This window comes from Leucopleurus acutus (assembly GCF_964270905.1).
Source record: "Leucopleurus acutus genome assembly, chromosome: 6".
Taxonomy (NCBI): domain Eukaryota; kingdom Metazoa; phylum Chordata; class Mammalia; order Artiodactyla; family Delphinidae; genus Leucopleurus; species Leucopleurus acutus.
This window is the reverse complement of record NC_139149.1, coordinates 67,593,468-67,620,058: the sequence shown is the minus strand read 5'-3', so window position 1 is coordinate 67,620,058 and position 26,591 is coordinate 67,593,468. Positions and strand designations below refer to the sequence as shown.

At 36.2% G+C, this 26,591-nt stretch overlaps 1 protein-coding gene and 1 long non-coding RNA gene across 5 annotated transcripts in view; one reads left to right on the top strand and one right to left on the bottom strand.

Annotated features, from left to right (window-relative positions):
- Window positions 1-26,591, top strand: part of LOC309963243 — a 244,831-nt gene that overhangs the window by 186,707 nt on the left and 31,533 nt on the right. The gene's annotated exons all lie outside the window — the stretch shown is intronic.
- Window positions 1-26,591, bottom strand: part of ITPRID2 (ITPR interacting domain containing 2) — a 39,163-nt gene that overhangs the window by 4,860 nt on the left and 7,712 nt on the right. For 2 of the 4 annotated variants that reach the window (XM_082841465.1, XM_082841466.1), the window contains exons 7-16: window positions 25,213-25,421; window positions 23,633-24,333; window positions 17,887-17,959; window positions 14,159-14,247; window positions 11,592-12,800; window positions 9,068-9,145; window positions 8,862-8,989; window positions 8,322-8,472; window positions 7,184-7,249; window positions 5,816-6,277 (exon numbers count right to left, since the gene is read on the bottom strand). In XM_082841465.1, coding sequence (XP_082697591.1) covers window positions 5,816-6,277; window positions 7,184-7,249; window positions 8,322-8,472; window positions 8,862-8,989; window positions 9,068-9,145; window positions 11,592-12,800; window positions 14,159-14,247; window positions 17,887-17,959; window positions 23,633-24,333; window positions 25,213-25,421 — 3,166 coding nt within the window. The remainder of the gene's footprint in view (window positions 1-5,815; window positions 6,278-7,183; window positions 7,250-8,321; window positions 8,473-8,861; window positions 8,990-9,067; window positions 9,146-11,591; window positions 12,801-14,158; window positions 14,248-17,886; window positions 17,960-23,632; window positions 24,334-25,212; window positions 25,422-26,591) is intronic. The other 2 variants (XM_082841463.1, XM_082841464.1) reach the window with 2 other exon arrangements.

The following is a 26,591-nucleotide window of genomic DNA, read 5'->3' as shown; positions in this document are numbered from 1 at the left end:
GATAGACATCGTTTCATGCATCCATGACTGCAATAAGAAAACTTCCCTGAAAGTGTCTGCCAAACATGTTTAATCCTCACCTACAAAACTGTTCAACCCAAGCTTAAATCTTTTCTTCATGAATAGTAGCTTTGTTAATGGGGTTAGAGGCCCATAATTTACTGGGAAGACAATCTAATTTTCTTGGTAGCTGATATAATAAGCTTAAAAAAAATTGGAATTCAGTACCATGTATATTTAAGTAAAAAGATTACCAATTTTAAATGAACAGAATCAAGAATAATCTGAATTTTAAATATTTTGTAAACAAAGTTTAACAGAACACCATTGTAATTGAGCTAAGATGATAACCCAAATTATTTGTTTAAATTGTAAATGGCATTAGACTAACTTATCTATTAACACATGCTTTTAAACTGCTTCAGAAGAGTTTATTTTCTTAAGGACATCAGTATTCCTTTTTTTTAAACCTGGTTCTCTGATGCTATACTTATTTATTTTTTTAAACATTTTAATTGGAGTATAATTGCTTTACAATGGTGTGTTAGTTTCTGCTTTATAACAAAGTGAACCAGTTATACATATACATATACATATACATATACATATATCCCCATATCTCTTCCCTCATCTATCTCCCTCCCTCCCACCCTCCCTATCCCACCCTTCTAGCTGGTCACATAGCACCGAGCTGATCTCCCTGTGCTATGCGACTGCTTCCCACTAGCTAGCTATTTTACATTTGGTAGTGTATATATGTCCATATAGACACTACCACTCTCACTTTGTCCCAGCTTACCCATCCCCCTCCCCGTGTCCTCAAGTCCATTCTCTAGTAGGTCTGTGTCTTTATTCCTGTCTTGCCCCTAGGTTCTTCATGACTAATTTTTTTTTTTTTTTAGATTCCATATATACGTGTTAGCATACGGTATTTGTATTTCTCTTTCTGACTAACTTCACTCTGTATGACAGACTCTAGGTCCATACACCTCACTACAAATAACTCCGTTTCATTTCTTTTTATGGCTGAGTAATATTCCATTGTATGTATGTGCCACATCTTCTTTATCCATTCATCTGTTGATGGACACTTAGGTTGCTTCCATGTCCTGGCTAAACAGAGCTGCAATGAACATTGTGGTACATGACTCTTTTTGAATTATGGTTTTCTCAGGATATATGCCCAGTAGTGGGATTGCTGGGTCATATGGTAATTCTATTTTTAGTTTTTTAAGGAACCTTCATACTGTTCTCCATAGTGGCTGTATCAATTTACATTCCCACCAACAGTGTATGAGGGTTCCCTTTGCTCCACACCCTCTCCAGCATTTATTGTTTCTAGATTTTTTTGATGATGGCCATTCTGACTGGTGTGAGATGATATCTCATTGTAGTTTTGATTTGCATTTCTCTAATGATTAATGATGTTGAGCATTCTTTCATGTGTTTGTTGGCAGTCTGTATATCTTCTCTGGAGAAATGTCTATTTAGGTCTTCTGCCCATTTTTGGATTGGTTTGTTTGTGTTCCTGATATTGAGCTGCATGAGCTGCTTGAAAATTTTGGAGATTAATCCTTTGTCAGTTGCTTCATTTGCAAATATTTTCTCCCATTCTGAGGGTTGTCTTTTCGTCTTGTTTACGGTTTCCTTTGCCGTGCAAAGGCTTTGAAGTTTCATTAGGTCCCATTTGTTTATTTTTATTTCCATTTCTCTAGGAGCTGGGTCAAAAAGGATCTTGCTGTGATTTATGTCATAGAGTGTTCTTCCTATGTTTTCCTCTAAGAGTTTGATAGTGTCTGGCCTTACATTTAGGTCTTTAACCCATTTTGAGTTTTTTTTTGTGTATGGTATAAGGGAGTGTTCTAATTTCATTCTTTTATATGTAGCTGTCCAGTTTTTCCAGCACCACTTACTGAAGAGGCTGTCTTTTCTCCATTGTGTATTCTTGCCTCCTTTATCAAAGATAAGGTGACCATATGTGCGTGGGTTTATCTCTGGGCTTTCTATCCTGTTCCATTGATCTATATTTCTGTTTTTGTGCCAGTACCATACTGTCTTGATTACTGTAGCTTTGTAGTATAGTCTGAAGTCAGGGAGCCCGATTTCTCCAGTTCCATTTTTGTTTCAAAAGATTGCTTTGGCTATTCAGGGTCTTTTGTGTTTCCATACAGATTGTGAAATTTTTTGTTATAGTTCTGTGAAAACTGCCAATGGTAGTTTGATAGAAAATGCACCGAATCTGTAGATTGCTTTGGGTAGTAGAGTCATTTTCACAATGTTGATTCTTCCAATCCAAGAACACGGTATATCTCTCCATCTATTTGTATCATCTTTAATTACTTTCATCAGTGTCTTATAGTTTTCTGCATACAGGTCTTTTGTCTCCTTAGGTAGGTTTATTCCTAGGTATTTTATTCTTTTTTTGCAATGGTAAATGGGAGTGTTTCCTTAATTTCTCTTTCAGATTTTTCATCATTAGTGTACAGGAATGCAAGAGATTTCTGTGCATTAATTTTGTATCCTGCTACTTTACCAAATTCATTGATTAGCTCTAGTAGTTTTCTGGTAGCATCTTTAGGATTCTCTATGTATAGTATCATGTCAGCTGCAAAAAGTGACAGCTTTACTTCTTTTTTTCCAATTTGGATTCCTTTTATTTGTTTTATTCTCTGCTTGCTGTGGCTAAAACTACCAAAACTATGTTGAATAACAGTGGTGAGAGTGGACATCCTTGTCTTGTTCCTGATCTTAGAGGAAATGGTTTCAGTTTTCCTCCATTGAGAATGATGTTTGCTGTGGGTTTGTCATATATGGCCTTTATTATGTTGAGGTAGGTTCCCTCTATGCCCACTTTCTGGAGAGTTTTTATCATAAATGCATGTTGAATTTTGTCAAAAGCTTTTTCTGCATCTGTTGAGATGATCATATGGTTTTTCTCCTTCAATCATTAATATGGTGTATAACATTGATGTCTGATTTCCGTATACTGAAGAATCCTTGCGTTCCTGGGATAAACCCCCCCTTGATCATGGTGTATGATACTTTTAATGTGCTGTGTGCTAGTATTTTGTTGAGGATTTTTGCATCTCTGTTCATCAGTGATATTAGTCTGTAGTTTTAAGTATTCCTTCTTATGCCTTGTTTGATCTACTACGTATTTTGCTTGCTAAGTCCTTCTTTGTAGACAGTTAAAAGGGTCAATACTAAGCCAAAGTTTGTCCAAACTATGCCAAATTCTGAATTAGGGAGTTTCTAATTAACAGGTTTAATAACAAATTCTGAAAAATTCTTCGAACATTTGCCTTGCATATCAGTCTTCAAATTATAAAATCTTCCATATTTGATGGGATGTTCTTATAAATGATTAATTCTCTAGCACCACCACATTATGATGGAAACAACCAACTTTTCTACATGTACGCTATTTTCTATCAGCCAAAAAAATCAATGTTCTGGCTTAGGGATGCTTTACACCCAGGAAATTACTTACAGCACATATCAGGCCATCCATTAACAACTTTAAAAATGAGGATTCAAGTGTGCATTAAGGGAGTATTTGTGCTAAATGAGTACATAAAGTCCAGTTTCCAAGGAAAATTTTCACACCAAAACAAGCTAAAAGGAACAAAAAAATCACATTTCTGGGTGGGGGGAGAGTACCTTAAAACTTATTTCCTCAGTTAACATATATACTGTGGAGAAAAATAATTTTTTGAGTAAAAATTCTACTGAAAAATTGATCTGTGATGTGAAACACATAAATAAGAATGAATTATAATCAGTCACACCTAACTAACTGAGCAAGGTAGATGTACAGACCCTGCTAAATATCTGCCAGCCACAATCAACCTACAAAAGTAATTACATTTGTAGGACAAATAAATTTATAGAATTAAGACCTTTTAAGTTGGTAATTCATGTCATGAAAAGAAATTACATACATGCAGTCTCATCTGCTAGAATGCTTGTTTTGTAAATGTGAATTTGTCTGAATGTCAGTTGAACCAGGGAACAGATTACCCAAACTGTACAAACATTAAACACCTACCAGCTATGTCAGTTCACTGTGTTATGAAGCACACCTATCTGCATCTGGCATTAAAACTTTCTGCTGGACTTCATGTCACCCTCCTCCACCACTCCACAATAACTCACAAGTGCAACCCTTCCCACCCTCCTCCACCACTCCACAATAACTCACAAGTGCAACCCTTCCAAAGTCCAATTCCACAAGCAAGTTTCAGGTCTTTTTCAAGATAAAGTGTCACATTATTGCAGTATTTATGTATTTCTTAACCATTTAACATTTATAAAATAGTGTTACTGTTTTTATTAGGTTTTTACCTTTTTAAAAACATGTCACAAGTTTTGAGTGTTATGCTTCTAATACTATTTTCCCCATAAGCTCTGTGTTTTTATTATACAAATTTGCATAGCACAACGATTTTTAGGAATGCATATATCATACTATATAACAAAACTGAGTATTTTCAGTATACTTCTCAAGCTACTATCATGCAGCTATAAATGGTGGCAACTAATACACATGAACTAATCTTTGGACCCAGAGGATCAATGGCCCATTTGAAGGAACATTTTGGTCTGTTGCCACCATTATTGACCTATAACCACTAAAAATTTGTTTTATGCTATTCATGAGTTAATTCTAAAAATATGTTAAGTTCACGTTACTGAATTTATTGGAAATACACAGATTAAAAAGAGGGAGTCACTGACACTAATTATTTCTCTGGCTCAGTTTGATTTTTTCCAGTTCTAAATTCTTAGTTCTCAATACATTATACCAAATGATTTCTGTATGATTTTTCAGTTGTTTCCTGAGTTAGTCTTATTTACCTTCCTACTGGATTTTAAGCTTAAGGACTCATGTCTCATATCTTTCTTTTACCCTTACAGAGCAGGTACTCATTAAGATACTTATAAACCTTTTTTTTTTTTTTTAACTTACAGGATATTCTTCTTTTCAACTGTTGGAAAGAATGAATGATCCTTTTTTATCATGGATTTTAGTATCTCATTTGGAAAGAATTATGAGTAATTATGGTTCTTCCTTAGAGTTACTCTTAATACAGGGAACAAAATGAAAAAAATAAATTCAACATGTGTAATTTTTATTCCATGCACTCTATTGGATTTTGCACCCAAAGACACCCAAAGACACAATGTGATTTGAGAAGAAAAGGAAAAAAAAGTCATCATGTATCTATAGCAGTCTCCCTTTTTAAATGATATACATACTATTCCTTACCACCTGATCCTAGTGCCAAAAGCAACTATTTTACTAATTTTCTCAATTAATATTTGCCCTTGATTACTAATCCTCCTAAGTTTCTGCAGTCTTTTTGGTAACCTACAACTATTGTTAAATATTTCAGGTCTGCATACTGCTAATCACACAAGGTAAACCTTCTTTTCATTTTGTATTTCTATCTTTGAACAACTTACATAATTTCCACATTTCTCCACCCACTAAGCCAAACAGCTCAAATTTTTTTTACTTCTTAAAATCTCAACACCATTTTTTTATGTCAATGGACATTATTAAATGACAGCTTTTAATCCGGGAAGAGATCTAAATTATAATCCCTAATTTTACAAAGGTGGAAACAGAGATCTAGAGAGTTTGTCATGTGTTCACTTATTTGAACCCTACATATGCCTTCTTCATAGGTACTTAATAGACACAAATTGGATCAATGGGAAAATTACTGAATACAGTGAATCAAAGGAATAGCTTATAATTAACGTTCAAACAAAACCTACTCCAAACAAACTGAGCATAGATTTTACTCACCTCCCTTATGACTTGCTGTAACTCATCTTGCTCCACATTTTTATGCATTTCCTCAGCAGCTGGCAATAATGAGATTCTTCCATGCTCTTTCTCCACTTCAGATTTAGGTCCTACAGCCTCTGAGGCTTCTTCAGCTGCAAAAACTTCCTCAGAACTTTCCATATCTGGAGGTGTCTGCACAGAGCCTGTTCTAGAAGGAGCAGTTGGTGTTAAGGCCACCGACGCTCGGAATACTTTCTTGCTTGGTACCAGATGGGTTTTGGGTCTGCCCACTGAGTCACTAGAAGGTACTCCAGTTCTGTTGGCATGAGAGGGACCAGAACATACAGAAGATGACTCTGATGTTGCTTGGGAGAAAACAGATTCTAAGCTTTCTCCAGGAGGAATTTCAAATCCCATTTCTCCAAGGCCCAGGCCCAATTCAGACTTCAGATATGACTGTTCCCGCATCAGTTCAGTGACCTGGAGATGAGAAAAATTGTAATTCTTCTCTCTTGAAATTAAGATTGGTAATTAAAAGAAGATTAAAATCCTAGGTGTGATTACTGCCCCAAATCACTTAACTTGTAAAGACATGATTCTAATGCATTCATTTAGTTACTACTCAATTTCATTTGCAAAAATAGCAAGGAAAATTTAAATTCACAGAGATCAAGCCATGAAATGTGTAACTAAACTATAGCTGGATGAAATTTTACTTGGTCCCACACAGGGGTCCAAATTACTTATCAAGAAGAGTAACTTGGGCTTCCCTGGTGGCGCAGTGGTTGAGAGTCCGCCTGCCGACGCAAGAGACACGGGTTCGTGCCCCAGTCCGGGAGGATCCCACATGCCGCGGAGCGGCTGGGCCTGTGAGCCATGGCCGCTGGGCCTGCGCGTCTGGAGCCTGTGCTCCGCAACGGGAGAGGCCACAACGGTGAGAGGCCCGCATATCGCGCAAAAAAAAAAATAAAGAAGAGTAACTTGTAAAAAATAAAATAGCTACTCATAATGCCCCCCAAATGAACTGACTTGCTTAAAAAATAATAAAAATCATACTTTTGTTCAAAAAGTAGTCATCTTACAGATCCAATTACCAAAAGGACCTGGAATCAGACTGTGAAAGCACATTTCCTGGAGCATGAATTACTTTTTATGATGCATTATTTCCTTTAGACCACAAAGATAAATCACTTTTGCAATTAACTGGCTCTTCAGTGGCCAAAGATGGCGGTGGACTTTCAGAAGTGCCCGAGTCACTTCTAATCAATTTAACTAACTTATCAAATTCTGTATTTTAAAAAAAATTCATCTATATTAGGAAAACTGTGTGTTTATGAAATATTATATCATTCCCTTCCCCAGTGATTTAAAAGGAAAGAGGCTTACTGGTTCCATTACATTCAATGGAGAAGGGCATGACAAGTTATCAGCGCTTCTACTGCCACACATCCCCTGAAAAAGTAAGAACAATATGTGTGTGTGTGTATTTTTTCAAATTGCAAGTGTTTTATAATGAACTAATTATTGCTCTGAAGCAGTCCTTTATGTCACAAAGGTCAGTCTAAACTGTCACAGGATCCTATAAAATGTGTTACTGTGACTGAAGTTTGTATAGAAGATGTTCTGATTCTCTGCTCTCACCAACACACATTTCTCAGAATAATGGATCAAAGCCTTTTATGGAAAAAGATATTCATTGACAATACAGGATATTCTTAGTCTATGCTATACATATATATGTGTATACACACACACATTCTTATTCTACTCCATATGTGTGCATATATATGTGTGTGTATTCATGCATTTATTTTTAACAAAATCAGGTATGTCGTTCAATTAACAAAGAGAAAATTCAGTATTTCAACATTTCAAAACAGTATATTCTAGGACTGAAAGATTTTGGCAAAAATAAGAATACAACTGTTGGAGTTCAAATTGCATGGAAAGGAACCTTAGGAGTAAGAACAGTGGTACAAAATAAAGAGAAACAGTGTTTCTTTCTATTCTCTTGGTTGAATACATGTTTCTCTGCTTTTACGAAGATATCATTTGATTCCTTAAAAAACATAAAGAATGGAAAAGAATCCAAAATAAAGGGAACGTTTAAAGGAAACAGTTTTTTTTTTCAAAGGCAAGAAAGGGGGAAAAGAAGTCTAAGTGAAATATATATATTACATATATCTGTGTTCTTCAGTTACATGCAATGATTAACATCGATATCAGTCATATGTTAACCCACTATCATTTTCCCTTTAAAATCCCTAAACTTTTGTATTGCTCCTTATTTTCTATTATTAAAAATTATGATTTTTCAATGTATTTCTAAATATACTAAACATTTAAGAAAATAATTACAACTTGCACATTCCACTGATTTGTGGGAAAGGCTCCTTAAAAACTCTGCATGCCTCTAATGCCATTAAAATAAGTGTTTTTAAATTGAGACATCTGTCCTAAATTGTGTGGAACATTATAAACAAGTCCTGAGTGAAAAACCTATGCACAACCCAAGGTAGCATACCATGAGTGCTGAGGAGCGGAAGGGCGAAGGCACACTCACAGCGTGAAGCTGCTCCTCCAGCCCCAGCAGACGCTCCTCCAGCTGCATCTCCAGGTCCTGAAGTTCCATTCGGACTGAATTTCTCAAGCTCTGGAGCTGATCAACTTCATATCTATCAGTAGGCACAAAGTTTGAAAAAAGCAGTTTGGAGATTCAGTGTTCACAACTCTCTCACAAGCTTTCAGAAGGTACTGAACTCCAAGTTCTATAAATTAGCACAACAGCGACTGCAATAGGTGTAACCACTGGGAGAACTGGTTTTTCTTTCTCTCTCCTCGATTACAAATATCCCAAACAATAAAAACAGATTGCAACCACTATCTTCCTCAATCCACCAAAGGCAGAGAAGTTTACCTAGCAGAACACTATGCCCAATTTTATTTATACTGGTTCACAGACTACATAAAGGGTACACAACAGTAGAAATAAAACCCAGCTTCAAAAAAAAAGTTAACAATGCTTTTTAGAAAGCAAAATATTTTGAGTCAAATGAACTTTTACCTTTCGTCCTCAGTCATATGATGATAAACCATGGTTTGCTGACGCAGCACCGCCAATTCTAAATCCATCATTTGCGTTCTAAACAAATTCAGGCTCCGCCTCATTACTTGGAGCTCCTGAAAAGTATTCTAAAATACAATACAACAGCATTAACTTCTAAATCACACAAATTATTTTGTAACACAGAGATTTAAGTAAGAACTTACTTCATAAAGAGGTAGAACAGATGACTTCTGAGTACTATAGGGAGCAGCAGTAAGATCAGGCCCTCTCATCACAGGGTGCTTCAAAAGAGTGGAAGTATGATTAGGAATCAATGTTAAAGTGACTGCTTCCAAATTATCTAAGGTGTTAAAAAGGCAGAATTTTGGGTCTACATATTTTTCTCTTTGAGGCAAAAAACAAAAACCACTTCATGCTATAAGCAGGAACCAAATAAATCAGTACCCAATGCTACCCACTACTCCTATCTGTTGAAGGTTATGTCAGTGTATTGGAACGGGAAAGAGGCAAAGGAACACAAGTAGTTCAAACCTATGTCTTACAGGACCTCTCTCTTGCCTTGAGAAAGCAGAAAGATAAAAACAAAACTCAGAAATGTAGAAGCAATAGCAAATATCATTCTGAGATTACAGAAATTACTAACTTGGCTGGAGAAAGTAGCAAGCAATCATCACACTCATTCTTAGACATCTGAGTATCTACTATGCGTCACTATTTTAGGCAGTGAAAAAGATAAAAGGAAGTAAAAGTCACTTCCAGCCTTCAAGTGTTCTCACAGTGTAAGAAAAAAGAGAAAACAGAAGTAAATAATATATATATATATATAATATTGGCTGGGGGCAGCATGGGGAGTGCTATGATAGGAACAAGCAAAAATCCAGATTAGTTAAGTGTTCCCGACAGTGGTGACCCCTGAGCTGAGCCTTAACGGTAAAAGGGACTTGGTCAGGTGAAGAAAGGCAAGGGCGGGGTGTTCTAGGTAAAAAAAAAAAAAGTAGAATGTGTAAAGAAACAGACACCTAGGGACACACGCCTGTGTAGAGGCTTGCATGCAGTCCAGTGTGGCTGGAGCACACACACAGGGAATGGGCCTGGAGAGAGGGGCAGAGGCCAGGTCATGAAGAGCATCTGTCTACTGAGGTGGGGTGGTGAGAGGGTGGGGAAATTAATTAGCTGAGTTACTGATGGGACACTGAAGAGAAGACTGCATTTAGAGCAGAACAAGCTGGCCTAGACAGGTGCACTTGAGGGTGCAGGTGGACAGGACCCTGGGAATCCCCAGCTTCATATAATTGCAGCTGAAAGGTTAAATGTCTCACATGTAGATAGAACTACATTTTGTAAGGAGGAAGAAGAAACACCCACTTTCTGGTTAGACTGAAAATCATTAGGAGACAATCATCATGAGGATAAAATCTATACTTAAAAGAAGGTGTATTTTACTACATAACTTGAAAAGTTCCAACTTTCATTTTTACTGTCCAAGTGGCTTCCTGTCTACTATGTCACCACAATAAGGGATCTATTATATACACTCTATGCCTCTCGACTCTTATAACTCTTATAACTCTGAATAACCCGATCATTACATTACACTGTCATTTTCTTCATTTCCTCAACTGTCTAAATATAAGTAGTTTAGAAAGAGATTTAGAAAGGAAATGTGGGGCTTCCCTGGTGGTGCAGTGGTTAAGAATCCGCCTGCCAATGCAGAGGACACAGGTTCGAGCCCTGGTCCAGGAAGATCCCACATGCCGCGAAGCAATTAAGCCCGTGTGCCACAACTACCAAGCCTGCGCTCTAGATCCCGCGAGCCACAATTACTGAGCCCACACATCACAACTACTGAAGCCCAAGCGCCTAGAACCCATGCTCCGCAACACAAGAAGCCCACGCACTATGACGAAGAGTAGCCCCCTCTTGCCGCAACTAGAGAAAGCCCGCACGCAGCAATGAAGACCCAACGCAGCCAAAAATAAATAAATAAATTAATTAATTAATTTAAAAAATAAAGGAAACGTGAGAGGCAAACCAAGAGACAATTTACTTCTTTTCAAAGCTTATTTTGGAAATTATTTCCAGCCCACTAACAAATCTGAGAGCGATGACTTTAAAAGTGACAAGACACATAGACCGTTTTTATTCAAATTCACACTTTACCTGATTTTTTCTCTTCTGGGGTGGTCCCAGCCTTTTAACTCAGTGGAAGCAGACTAATTCTGTGCCAGGCGACCAGCATCAGGAGTCAGCAGATGAAGGGAAAGCTTAGTCAGAGAGCAACGAGTGGAACCAGGAGAACATACGGCGACACAGAAGCCAAGGGGAGGAAAACTTAGAAAGAAGAGGTGGTGAACACTGTCAGATGGAAAAGAAAAGGACAGACGGTACTTGAGAGGGAAGTTCTTTTAATAACAGAGACAACTTGACTAAGACAACGACAGTGCAGGAGAGGCTAAAGAAGGGAGGAGACCTAATGAGCAAAATCTCTTCTCTAGAAAGGAGGGAGATTGTGCGCAGAGAAATTCACCTTGTTCAGAATTAGTTACAGCTGTTCCCTTGAGCTAGGAGGGAAGACGCTGGGAGGGGGCAGGTACAGATAAGCTGAGGCATGCAGGAAAATGAGGCTGAGGTAGCTCAGGCCTGATGGGTCCCAGCTTCCCTGAAAATTGAGAGGTACTCAGACCAATAAAAGAAGAAAAGGTAAGAAGGATAAACTTTTTCTCATACCTGTGAAAGGTTCTGCAGTGAGTTTCTAATATCATGCAACACTCTTCGCAACTGCATTTCGATGGCAGAAGGAGGGTTCACAGAGCACACTCGGTGAGGGTAGGCAGCATGTCTATGTGAGTAAGGACACCCGAGAGGGGAAGTGAAGGCACTACAGGTGGTGCCTGATATGTTGGGAATGCTGTGAGTGCTCAGAGTTCTCATGTGCTCACACAGGGGCCCTTCCTGCCACTCGGAGGGGACAGAGTGAAGGGAGCAGGTGGACTGAGATACAGGTGCCGGAGCATACAGCGAACAGGCCGGAGTCCTTTGCTGATGGCACTCCTCCAACCGGTTCACCTCACTCTGGGCGGCTTCTTCTTTCTTCACAAATGATGGAGAGATGAAAATGGTGGACTTAACTAAAGACTGACCATCATGCTCAATCGCCTCTCTTTCTAATTTCGGTTCCTCTTCTGGTGTGTACTTGTAAGTGAAGGAAGGTGGACTGCATCTGGTCTCTTTTCCAGGGGATAACCGAACATTGACAGAGGATACAACCCTTACTGGGCTCAGCAAGGTGGTTGGTAAAGACTGAGACCTTCTTAGAGGATAGCCAGCTTTTGCAAACAAGTACCTCTGTTTTAACAGATCTTTTGACTTTATCAAGCTACGCCCCACTCTTTGATTAGACAGAGTGCAAACCTTCATTTGCGCTCTTTGCAAAGCTGTATTAACTCTGTCCACAGAAGAGGGAGGCCCAGTTGTATTTTCAGTGCCCTTCTCATTGCATTTAGCTTCAATAGAAGCCAATGATTTAAGAATATGGTGGGTGGTATACTGGGCAAATTCACATTCACTGCTTTTATCCACATCACTTTCAGCACTTGCTTCCCTCAGTAGTTCCACTGGCTGTGCTGGAGACACAACCTCTTTCCTTTCAGTAATTTCAGTAACGTGATCCCCTGCACTACAGGTGGACTGTTGATGTCCTGTATTCTCAACAGCCTCGCACTGGGGGAAATCGTGGCCATCTGACCGTTTGTCAGCAATTGTTGCTGCCTTCTCTCTTCCCATCTGAGGACAGGTAAGAGACTCCTCTTCTGATTCATTAAAATAAGGCTGGTCTTGTGCTGTTGGTGTGACAAGGTCTTCACCAAATGATGTGACTGTTGTCTCACTGTCACAACTATCAGCACTACTCCCCATGGCTTGCAAGGACTCGTGAACCTGTGAAAAGAAAACAGGTAGAAGGATGGAGAATTCAAATAAGTAGTAGCATTAACAAAATACCAAACTGATACGATGCTTCTATACTTTTGGGGTCTCCCACCTTGGTTTTGGCTCTGGTGCTGTTCTAAACTGCTTTCAGTGCCCCTGATCAACAACCCCTCCACTTTCTCACAAAGATTATTCCAGATCTTTACTATTTTCCTTAAATCCCTTTTCAATACCCACTCCTTTTCTTCTAACATATGACACTGACACAAAGAAAATGGACAGAAATTTCTTAACTTCTTTCCCAACACCTACAAATTTCCCCATACCTTTCCTCATCATTCCCTCCTCTCCATTCTGAAAGAAAACTGTATCTCTTTTCAAAGCTAATCCCTCCAACCTGTACTTCTGATCACATCCTCTCCAGGGCTAGGGTATTTCTCCAGTTTCATCCCAGATTTTTCTGCATCAAGCTCTCTTTCTCTTAGAGCCCTTTCCCTTAGTCATTACTGTATGAAAAAGACAAAAAGACCTATAACTCTTAAGCTATCATTCTTATTTGAAAAAACAGTTAACATTCATATCTTCTCTTCATCACTGATCTACTCTCCATTCATGCTTTTGCATCATTTAATACATCAGAACTATTTGCTCAACTACTCAATTTCAGAATAAACAAATTCTCACCTTTTCACTCCACTGGCCATAGCTTTCCTTTTAAAAGTTTCTCCTCCATCTCCCAATTTTTATGCCTGCTGGATTATTCTGAGTTTCCTTAGAAACTTCTTGTCTGTCTACTCCTTAAATGCTATGTTTCTAAAGGGCTTTTTTAGGTTCTCTTTTTCTCTTATTCCAATTTTCTTTAAAATTTCCTTACAGATGTTTTAAACGCTTTTCATGTACATTCTGTGTACTGCACACATAAACTATAAGCTCGATGGGGATAAAGATGTGGCTATTTTCTGGGTTATCTAACACACTATTAGCATAACAGTCAGATAATATTCAGCAAGCTATGGATCCACAGTTTTAGTTATTAAATAATTATTGTAAAATACTGAAACACAATGACGGTAAAAAAATTTTTTAAATAACAGACAGAATAGGTTAAGGATTAAAATACTCTGTTTACTGGTGGTGTAAAAATAAAGGAGAAGCTTTTTTTGTTGTTCCTCAGAGAGAAATGAAGAATTAGTGAAACCTAAAATTTGCAGTCAAATGCTCAGATAACATCTGCATCCTAGAATTTTAGTCTTATCGTCATTTGAAAAATAAAGATTACACAGATGGTCTTGAAATATACAGCCAGTGAAAAACCACCTAAATATACAGAAGTTAATCACAGTGCCTACTACAATAGGAAATTTTACCTGAAGATGATTAAGGGAGAGGCAGTCTGTCGAATCTTCAGCAAAACCACTGCTATCAGAGTGCTGACTTGCAGTACGTAATAGTTGATCTACCAAAAGAAATTTAGTTATACAAAACTGCTGAATAAGACTTCAATGAGTACAGTATTACAGATATATGATTCCCAAAAGATATATGATACACAACAGTGATTCTTTCTTAGAAAAGTATACATCACTTATGAAAAATTGTGGCTTCAAAGCATAGGAAGTAACTTGAATTCAAACAAAACTGAATCAGATCAGAAATCCTCAGTGTTCAGTTGCTAATTAAGCTCTAATTATAATGTATTTTTTGGTAAATCCAATTAATGTCTTATCCTTGGAGGACAAGAGCCTGAAATGAAAAATGGCTCTAATAAAAATAAAGTCCCAAAGTAAACCATTTTCATTATGTAAATATGTGAAGACACGTAGTAGGTGAAATCAGAAGTTTAAATGTAGTGTGTAAAAACTTCTATTACCTTCACTAATAAGAAAATAAAAATACAATTAAGGCCAACAAATTAAATAAGTTGTACACAAGAGTACTTACATGTCTCTGATGTTTCAAATGATGCAAACATTTGTAAGTTATGAAAGTTATTTCTTAACAACTGAATGAAGCTCAGTCACATAGGTTCAACTAGTAGGTAATATTGTTAATTTTACAATAAACTTGCTATTTTTTGGCCTCAAAACTCTAATTCCTGGTTAGTATAACCTAGAAAATTGTTTTTTTAAGTAACTAACATGACCAACTAAACACAGCTGGCCTGATCACATGCCCAACCACACTACAAGTACCACAGTGGGGGAGACTTTACAGCTATTACATTTACTGAGGGAGACACTTGATGAGATAGTCAAGTTCCACAGGACTTAAAAAGCAACAGGCTAAATAAAGTGTGTTTACCAAGTCCACATTCATTTAAGACTTGAATGATGAAAGTACTTAATAATATGTTTCAATAAAATCCAAAATTAATTACAGGTTGCCTGACTTTGAAAAATATTATAATAACCTTAGGTTCAATCTGGAGCAACATGAAACAGAATAATTTTTTTCCCATTAAAAATTTAAAATAATTCTGTAATGTTGTTTTGAAATTAACAAAACTGCATAATGAAATATATGGAATTGATCCATATCCTTGATAAATCTAGGTAAATTGTAATAATTGTGAAAGTGAATTGGAATAAGCTGTTACCATAGGTACTGATTATGCATTTTATTATTTGAGAAGATGATTAACATGTCATAGGAGTCATCACCATAATTATGTGTTTGCATGTCTTTTTTTTAAAAAAACTAGATTGTCAGCGTTCTGAAGACAGGAACATTATTTATTCTTCTTTGTATCCCAAGTACCTAGACCAAGCCAACAATAAAAAATGTTTGCTGAATGAATCAATGATAACTATCTCCTTAAAGCAACAACAGAATTAAACAGTTTCTTAAAGGATTTAGAAGTGAAACTGCCCCATCTGCTTGGGCAAAGGGCAGTTGCAAAAGAGCCCAGGAAGCCCTGACCAGCTCCGTTCAGGTTCTCTCTGCTAAGATCTGTTTTATCCGTAGCATACTACAGCCTGTGCCGAGTGCACCTCTCCACGGTTAGTCCTGCCTGAATTCACACACATCAGGTCGAGGGTAGACTGCTCAGGCTTCAGAGCAGGTGTGAGGCAGTGGAAAAGAACAAGGAAGCCTGGGTTCAAGTTTCGGCTTTATCATCATAAGCAATAACTTCTCTCCTCCAAAAAAGTGGGATAATCATTCTACCTCACAGGGTTACTTCAGAAACTAAGTAGAACATAAGTGAAACTGTTTTGTAAACTATAAATCACAACTGAGGTTCTTTAGTCAGATGTTTCAGTTTCACAAAAAACACAGTTCACCAAAGAAAAAGGTACAATTAAAAAGAAATAGACCTCTGTCCTAACTGAAGAGGTAAGACATTATTTCTAATTAAAAACTAGGAAGTTAGAGCAAACATTAAAGTGAGAACAAAACAGATGTGGAAATTCTATTTATCCAGTATTGCAGAGAAACGTAAACAGGACACCCATATACTCTGCTAGACTAAAGAGAATATTGAATGTCTTCAGTAATTAGAAAAATGTTGGACTGCTCTTAATATACCTACTGAATGTTAGCTTGTGACATGAGTTGAGTCACTAAACCTCTCTTCTTCAGTATGTAAATCCCAGGACTGGATTTGAGATTAAGATCACTGTAACTTCAAAAGTTCTATTACTAAAGTGTGAAGTATTTTTATACATGCACTGTATGCATTTTTACTAACTTTGTGAAATGAATATATTATACCAGTGATTCTAAGTCTGCCACTATGATTAATTTAAGATATTTGCATATCACATTATCAAAATTCGATAGGCTACTTTCAAAAAAATGACTAAAACACTGTACTGTTCTCACTCCCTCTCTCTCATGCACACGCACAAAACCATTTTACTGTTACTTTATAAAGATGTGATTCAAAAAAAATGTTACCATTTTTACTTATGCCACCAGAAATAAGTGCTCCTACATAGATAAGAGGAAGAAACCCAGATGTGAATAAAAACCACATTCCATCTTTCCCACCACAGGAAGCTTACTCTTCAAAGATCTTAAAGTAATTATGCTGTTTTTATCCTCTTTTTTACACAGGGCAAGCTGCTTTTTCCAATGCATCCCTTGTCTACCTATCTAAAGCAAAGATTCCTGGATGGCTGTGAACTCTGCCTATGGCTCAGGAACACATACATAAATTTATGGACTCACAAAGGGAAGAAAATTAAGCAGGAAAGTTCATTTTGTGTCTGACCAGAACTGTGATGACCTAGTGAGAGTGGAGCTCTTGTTTCTCAGTATCATACTGCAATAAAAGAAAAATTATATGCAAATTGTCTCATATGAAGTCACTTCAGAGATCAGAAGAGAACAAACATGTAATTTCCTATTCTAGGAACATACATATGAATCTTTGCTTAAAAAAAAAAAGGGTGGTTCAGCATGTGTAAAGTTTTAAAAATAAACACTCCTACCTTCAGTGGTCATTTTAACTTCCTCTCTCCTTTTCTCTAAATCTCAAAAGCTTTGTGACTTTAAAGATGATCAGACATGTTTTTCTGTTGTAAGTTAAAAGTGAAAGAAATGGATTCAAAGGTTCTTTGGTCAATAATAATTCAAGAGAAGAACAATGTCTGAGCCACTGACCTTTGATTTACAGTTTGAATTTAACTAGCTTTACCTACTGCTGAGAGACTGACTGGTGTTTTCTGCCAGAGGCACATTCATTTATTACACCTAGGAGTCGCATTTAAATAATAAAAACCCAGAGGTGGATAATACAAGTGTACATTTCAATCCCAACCATGTAAAAAGTAGGCCTGACTCTGTTGCTCTATCACTTCCCATCTAGCCCTTGTGTAGAACTGAAAAAATATTTAGAATACACAGAATTGTGTAAGGAGGTCATTACAAGATAAGCAAACTAAAATTACTTTATGAGCACAAAAGTCTTCAGGAAGATAAAAAAAATTCTATAACCAAACCATAATGAAGCAGGCACAGCTGTGTTCCTAATCTTCTTTTTACACTTACAGGTACTACAAACACTGATAGATTAAAAAAAAATACCTTTTCCAAATCCCCCAAAGATGCTTTGGTAATGTGCTCGGGAACTACTAAGTACTGGTTTACTTACCTCTTTTTGACTTGTTAAGACCTAGCTGGTAAGTGGTTGGAACATGAGGAGCTTCTCCCTCTGTACTTTGAACCTAAAGAAGAGTTTTAAGTAGTTAAAACTTAAGAATCTATGGCAAAGAAGAACACCTCTTAATAGTCATTTACTAAACAACCAACCTAAGAAGGTACCAATGCTTTATATATTTAAAAAGTGCATCCTATCTCAAAATCGCTATAATGTCCCACATCTCAATTTTACGATCTATTTTTCAGTTAACAACAGGATTGCAAGCTTATAGCTAGCAACGAAAAATAACTACATGTGTAAACTACTTCATTAAAAAAAGTTACCATTAAATGAAAAACAGATCCAAAATTAAAAGTTCTTCTCTAAATGTTAAACTTCAAAGTGTAAGGTCAATCCCAGGAGAAACACTGATACACTCACTGCAGCACACTGGCACACACTTGAAGCAATTACAAGTCTTGTATCTTGAAAAATGGCAATCATGCTCCCACTGCAAAATCTTATAAAAGTCCACAAATTTTCAGGTATCAAAAACCACTCATGTGGAAGACTGCTTTGTCCTGACACAAATGTTCTTTTAAGACATAACTTGGGAGTTGTAGGTAGAAAAGCAGGTTTCATTATAGGACTAAAATGTTGAAAGATCTTAGCCATAAATCCTCCCTGAAAATTATGCTCAAAAAGATACCAAACCCACAGAAGTTGTCCTTTTATGCTGTCTTTTTTTTCCTACCTAAACAACTACATAATTTAGGAATTTCCAGATTCTTTACTCATCACACTCACTCCCCAAATACTCTATCTATCCTAACATAACTAACCCTATACTAAGAGTAAATATTTGCGGGGGTATGCTACTAACGCCCCACTCTTTACCCTATAATGATTAGTACTTAAAATAATAAATAACATCCTAGTAAAGTGGGCAAACTAGCCAAACATTTGGGTTTTCAGCCTTGAACAAGCTGGAGAGCAAATAGCAAACAGGTTTTAGATTGAACCCTCGCAGTTTTGAGCTATGACTCCATTCTAGAGTAAGAAAGATTCCATAGGAGTAAAAGTGGAATAGCCAACACGAGAAAAAACTTCAAAGGTTAAAGATATTACCCAATTTAGAAATTGCTCTGATTTGTGATATGTTTGTTCTACATAGTTGAACATGAATCCAAGTTTATGTATCTTTTGAAAACTGAACGCGTACTGGTCATTTAAAACCATCACCTATAAATCATATATAAAATGGTTTCTACTATCTTTGTTTTTATTGAAAAATCATATTCTTCAAAGCAGCAGACATAAGTTCAAGAGGAAAACTATTGTTTTGTGTGCAAAGAAACAAAATGCATTTTCTCTTTGTAGTCAACAGGAGGTCTATTATTAGCCTCTATTCAGGACTAGCCTACTTCAAAGAGTTTTCTGTAAACCAAATATCAAACAGACCAAAAAAAGTATAACAGAAATCTAAATGTCTCTTTAATTTTATTCTAGGAATCTCAGCTTAAGCAAAAGATTATGATCTCTCATTTTTAAATGCAGAATTATCACATATTCTATTCTTTAGATTTATAAAATTAGTCACAAGGTAACATGACTTTAATGAATATGTATCCTCAGTATATTATCCTTCAAGATGCTGCTACTCCATGGACAATAAAAAAACAAAAACCACTCCCTGTCTCCCTCTACTACAAACTCCATAATTAAGTGAAAGAAAAGAAGAACAGGACCCTTAAAAATAAGCTGACAGGATCATATTTTACTAATAAAGTTACTAAAGTTAGGATCCTTCCTCCTACTTACTCAGCAAAATCATCAATCACTTGCTGAAGACAGAAATAGACTTGCTAGTGTTAATGGTTGAATTTCATAGCTTATTAGGTTTCATTATTGGCTACAGTTGTGCAGAGGAAAGCCGTCAAATTCAAGATGGGGTGCACCACAGAAAATTATAATGCAAACACAGAACTTAGATTTATGTGGCAGGATTTTTCCTATTCCATGGTTTCAGATCCTCAGTGGAATTCCGGTCATTTGCTACAAGTTGGTCTTTTATTAAATTAACTATAGCTAAATATTGATAACTGAATTGAGTGACGGATAATGGGTGTTCATTATACTATTTTCTCTAAACGCTGGGTAAGTTTGAAACTTTTCATAATAAAAATTACAAAAAAAACCCCCAAAACAACCCAGTAAACCAAAATGATAAAATCACTTGGTCTCAGTGTTTTGGGATTTAAAGCTGTAGGACAACAGCTTTAGAATAATTCACACATTTGAGTTACTACATTTTAAAAATATTTTAATCAAACAAAGATTGTATCTTTTTGAATCAATGTCCTGCTACCACGCAGATACCTAGTTTGATTTTTCAACATCTGTCACATTTATCTTGACTAAGACATATCTTCTAGGCACAATATTATTGTACTATGTTTTATAGAGCAGTAACACCGTAGAATGTTCTAACTCAAATCACCCTTCCTCTAAGGTTTAAAGAGACCTATACAGCAGAAATCCAAAACTGGAACTTCAAAAATTACAATTCTGTCTAATTTTTAATGATACCTCAAAAAAATTCAAAGGAAAGCATTATTTTTCCAAAAAGGGGCAGGGGGCTGGGCATGGGATGACGTGAGTTCTTGTCCTATGTCTGACCCTATCAACCAGCTGGACCATACTAAGCTTTACGGTGTACTCAAAAGGAGCAGGTTTGTACAAAGACTCAAATTCACGTCTCATTCTGAAAGGCCAACAGAACAACTTAACTACCTGTCAGGTATTTGACTGATTTGGGATTACTTTAACTCAGGCCAGTAAATAGAATAAAAAGAATCCTGAAACTTAATGGCTAAAACTAAGTAATAAGGTATATTAGTTAAATCAACAATCAGTGTGAAGACAGGATTAGACACATTTACTAAAACTTCAGTAGCTTAAAAAATTGTATATGCTGCCAATAATATCTTTATTTAAATGTTTATTTATAGAGTAAGAGACACAGGACAACCTATCTACAGAAACACACAGATAAAAGTTCTCCTTCCTCTAGCGTTTAAGCATGAGAAAATTTTCCTTTACGCCTAAAAGATGAACAATTGTTTACTGAGTAAAATCATTCTGGTTTAACTGTGAATCATTCATGCTACTAATTTATGGCTCTAGAGAGTTACCATGATGTATTTATTCAAAATAAATCATTTCAAGAAGAACACAAGAATTATCCAAGCAAGTCACTAAGAATCAGAAAACTCAAGAGTGGGGTTTTACAACTTTTAGATACACCAAAACAGTCTGCAAGATATTTTTTATATGGCAAACTGACTTTTAATTGAAAATAGTGTCTGGCCTTTTTTGCTTATCATAAGAGATAGTCACTTTCACTCTCCAAGGCCTAGGTCAGTCTTGTCATCTATTTAACTCTTTCTACATTTAAATAGTTCTCTCTGCTCCTGGTGACTGTCAGATCTTACCTTCTGCTTCAGAGGGACTAGGCAGCTTCATGCGCAGAGCCGCATCTGCAACATTTTCTCCTACCTAGTCACCCAAAGCAGTGGGCATTCAGTTAATCTGTTTAAAAACTGGCTTACTGACAGCGTGTGCGTGCTCTAGCTTATATTTATTTGCTATTTTTACAAAAGGAAGAAAGTTCCCAATAGGAATCAAACCTCAAGGGAAAGGAGTGCAAAAGAAAAATAGTAATGACCTACTTTGAATGGGATCTAAAAGTCTGCTTTAATAAGATTGTTCTCTTCATTTGTCAGTATGATTCAACAAGCTTGGGAGAAGAGGAAATTAAAGAAACACATTATTTCCTTTCTTTATCCATTGTTCTACAAGCTTTCTTTAAAGTTCCCAAAGGGATTAAAAACACAATTCTAGGAGGTTTTTATCCATATTTGAAATATGTCTGAAAAATAAGGATTATCCTTAAAATTCCCTGTTATTTACAATGTTGCTATGGTTGACCATATATTTTTTTGAAAACAAAAATCTTCCATTATCCTTAGGCCACCAATGCCTATAATTTTGTACTTCAAAAAAATATTCACTTCAATGTTGTTACTTTCTTCACTAACTGCTTTTGCCAGCAGAGGGAGTAAAAAAAAAAAAAAGAAAAAAAAAAAACCAAAACACCAGCCTATTATTAAATGTTCACTTGCTGCCAAAGTACATCTGTCTAGCACTTTATAAATGTTGTAAAGAACTTTCGTGTATGGCATCAGTAATTTAAAAAACAAAAACACAACTCTGGCTTAGAATTCAGGAATTCTAGAAATTAAAAAGCAAAATACGAGTGTCTCCTCATCTGAGTCACCAAATCAGGTCTGCAAGTATCTAACAAGTATCTGCACTCTATCCAATTGTCAGAAGAGGGGCCCTAAAGGAAGGCAAGAGGTTACACTTCAATTATGAATGCTAGGACAAGTTTAGACCAAAACAAAGCCAAAAAAAGAATCGAACAGTGAAATGGAACAAAACGGTTCTAATTAAAGTTGTCATTTTCTGAACTCATTATAATGAGAAATAAAGAAGCTTACAAAAAATGTAAAATATTTCAAAGGGCTGCTCTTGCTCCCTTTTTATTTCACTTTTTAGTCAGAATTAAAGTATTAAGAGGTGCATTCAAAGACCACAAAAAAAGCTGTATCAGCAATTGAAATTTTGCAATAAATGAAAAATCTTAACTGATGTGAGAGAGACACACTCACCTAAGAGGACATTTTATGGGCAGAATCAATTATCCTGTTTCCTAGTTCCCTAAAACAATGGCAAGTGATTCTAAAACAGCTGTGAGCTATTACTAAAACTATTCTGTAATAAATTTTAAAAAGAAAAATTGCACATTGTATAATTTATAGCCACAAATCGTTAGCAGTACATATGTGCCTGTTTCCTCATATGTAAAATAAGACCAGCACTGCTGGCCTCACACACTGAAGAGAGAAAAGTACTTCAAGGGCCTAGTACAGTGACTGCCACAAGGTAGGTGCTTGATAATGTTCAGTTTCTTGCCCCAAGGTATACAGCTCCAATGCATAAGTTATCCTCTGACTATTCAAAAGCAGTTTTAGGTGAACCTCATCAAAACAAATATTTTTACCTTGTCCAATTTGAAATTTATGTAAAATAGTAAGAATATCACTAGGTTAAAAAAAAAGTAGCCAAACGCTGGTCTTCTGGGGTTGCAGAAATCCTTTCAGTGGCCTTTCAAACCTTCTTCCTCAAGATTCCCTATCCTCCCCTTCAGGAAATGTCTTCACGTTCATGTTCCCAGACCTACCCTCAAAGCCTTCTTCACACCTAACCTTCCACTGAGATACATTAAGAAAAGCTTGCCCAAAGGCACACAGCAATTCAGTGGCCCAAACAGAACTCAAACCTGTTTGATTTCAAAGCCTGTATTTTTAACTATTATGCAATATTGATCTGAGTTTGGATATATTCTCTCAGGGCTTTCTCAGAGAATCAAAATCTTAAATTGAGAGAGAAAAGGGGTTAAAGTTCAAGTATGAGCAATGGATTACAGAAGATCTAGAGGGGCCATTATCTTGACATCACATAGTCCTGGGGCTTCTTGGTTTGTGAAACATAAAACAAAAAACCTGGAAAGTCAAAATCAGGATGACTTTTTTCTAGTATAAATCTATTCACCACCTTTCATTTTAAAAACATTTTTTGGCACTTTTTCCCCTAACTCACTGTTTAAAACAGTTCTCAGTAATTTTTTACCTACCTCTTCCATTTCAAAGGAGTCCTTCTGCTGTGCCATTATACTTCTTATGGATGGGATCGTCAACGGTGCACATGGCTCTTTTTCAGGTGTGGACAAAGGGACATTTTTCAGCTCCCTGCTATTTTCCAGCTCACTGTGGCTGGACATGTTGAAATCGCTATCTAAATGAGTTTTTATAATACCAGCTTCCTCACCTAGTTTATTCTCATGACTTTGAGTTTCTTTACTTTGTCCACTTTCAGCTTCTTGGTTAAAATTACTGTTTGCTTCATCAGAAAGTCTATCAATGTCAGCATTCTCCATAACAGCTGCTGAACTACCTGATACTTCTTCTTTAACTGTAGCCAACATAGAAGATGAATCTTTCTTCTTCACAATTTTTTGAGACTTTTGATCACTTTTATTGCCAATTTCTTCCATCACTGAAAGATTTAGAGTCTTTCCTTTGTCAACTGCTGGGGAAAGGGTACTACCTTCTCCTTTCTCTGTTTTATCAACACATAAATTTAGTTTTGATAGTGTTTTCATTAAACGATTTGCAGTGTTACTTCGGGTTAAAGGTGGAGGCGAGTCTGTCTCCTTGTTAGAGGTCACCGAGGACAGACTCCCAATTCTCTGCAGGGGAGTCCCAGAGACTTGGGAATATAAAGAAGAAAATGCATTGGCCACAGTAGTAAGCACTTCAATTTGACGAAAACGGCCTATAAAAGGAAAAAAACAATAATTATATATATTTATATGTGTATATACACACATATACACACACATATATTACTTAAACCATCACTACTGTTCAGAATTTCAATAACTGAACTACTTAAATCACAAAGATTATGAAACCAGATTTTTTTCCTATCTATCACTTAAAACTTCTCTACATTTACTGTGGAGAGGGAGAAAGATTTTTCACTCTTAAGCACTAGAATTTACATTTTAAAAAATCAAAGGGAAGGACAAAGCATAATGACAACACTGAATAAAACAGAAAGGACTAGCTATTGATCTATAGTTGTGACCCTGTTTTTAGGTCTTGAACTCTTCCAAATGTGAAGTATATGTAAGTATATATTTTATACCTAATGGGAGGGAGGTTAGATTTATAGATCTCTTAAAGCTAATCCAAGGACCACCTAGGGATCCCATTTTGGGGATTTCTGGTCAGCAGAGAAAAATAAGCAAGATTTAACTTGAAAAATCATCAAATTAGCCTTGCCATTGTAGATTTACATGAAAGCATCTGAAATTGACTGACTTCAACTAATAGTAACAAGGCCCCTCCTCTACTTCTTTCCTTTTGGAACAAAAGCAATTTGGCGATAAGTATAAGGGTCTACAAGTTACATTCTACGGATGTAACACTTAAGTATGTGGAGAATGGGGTGGGGGGTGGGGGAATAGGTAAATTAACTTCTATAAATAGAATAATAAAAATTTATAATATGCAAAACAGCTGTTGTGTTAACCTCAATAATTAAATTGCCACTGCTATTTCTAGAAATTAATAAGGCTTTAAAAACAAGACCATCTTGCTGTAGATGCCATAATTTTAAAAATAATATGCTAACATTTAAAAACCTTACTTGTTAAAGCATAATTTGGATTTTCTACTTCCATCCGCTGCATTTGCGCACTCAAAAATACTTTAATATCTATTCCTCTGGCAAATGATGATGAATTAAAAAATCTGGAAGGAATTTTAGAAGCAATATCTGGTTCATCTCGTCCAAATCCAAGATTATAAAGGATTTCTTCAGGATCTTCCTCATAAAGTTCCAACAATTCTGAAACACTAAAAAGAAAAAAAAAAAAAAGAAACAGCAAGATGTAAGTTTATAATAGTACATATCACAATATAAATGAATTCATATTCCTGCTTTCCTGTGAAAAAGTCTTCTACAGCTTCTGCTGTTTAATCCATTATTTATTTCAGCATCTTTATACATTGGGTACCAAATGCAATAAATAACCCTTAAAAAGGGTCCATTCTCTCAAGCTGTTAGTTTTGGGAAAAAGAGCTAAGCCCTAAGAACATCCTCAGTAAGAAGCTCTGATTCCTCACCTTATTTTTTTTGTCATTTTAAAGAGATTTCCAGTAAAGCAGCTAAACAATCTGAGGACAGATAAGGGAGAATAAGGAGTAAACAGATTAGGAAAAAATGAAAAGGGAAAATGCACTAGGAAGTTGGTACAACTTTGGTACCAAGGGACATTCTGCAGAGCTTGAGTTTTTCTGCTCTTTGGCTGTCCTAGAAGAGGCAATATAGGTAACAACTGATCTCAGAAAAGTGAAGGAGGAGCTTACTTTCAACTTCTCTCTAACCACTTGCACTCAGGAAGTAGGAGGAGTAAAGTAATGAGAGTATGGGTTACACAAAGGTAAATTCTTGCTGTAATTCTATTGTGAATTGAACATTTATTAACCCTTATTTCTCATACCAGTGATAATCCAAGCTGAGACTCACCAGGGAAAATAGGAATGTTAGAAATAGAACTTGAGCAGAAGGAAATTTCAATTTGTTTCAGAGAAAATGTTCAAATTCCAAAACAATAATTTGGATAATAGTTTAAACTGGTTCATTATGCACACGTGTTTGCTTATTTTAATATATAGTTTAAAGATCTTTGGTTTTATATGAAGATAAATCTACACTTAAATATCAAGCTTTAAATTATAAAGGTTTATTCTGATTTTTATATCAGAGTAACTCAAGACCCTAGCAGAATGGAGAATTTGGGAAGTAGAAATTATTCCACTATGGATTTCCTCTTTCAAGCTGTTGATAGGACTCAAAATACTCATTAATGGATTCCAGCAGCATTTTTAACATATCTGTTAATTTTTATTTAATCTTAATTAAAAAAAAAAAAAAGAAGATGCTTCTCTTCTCTCAGTTATGTTGACCCACAAAACACTGTGGATTCCTTTTGACTTCATACTACCAAGCCAAATCCAAGGCTG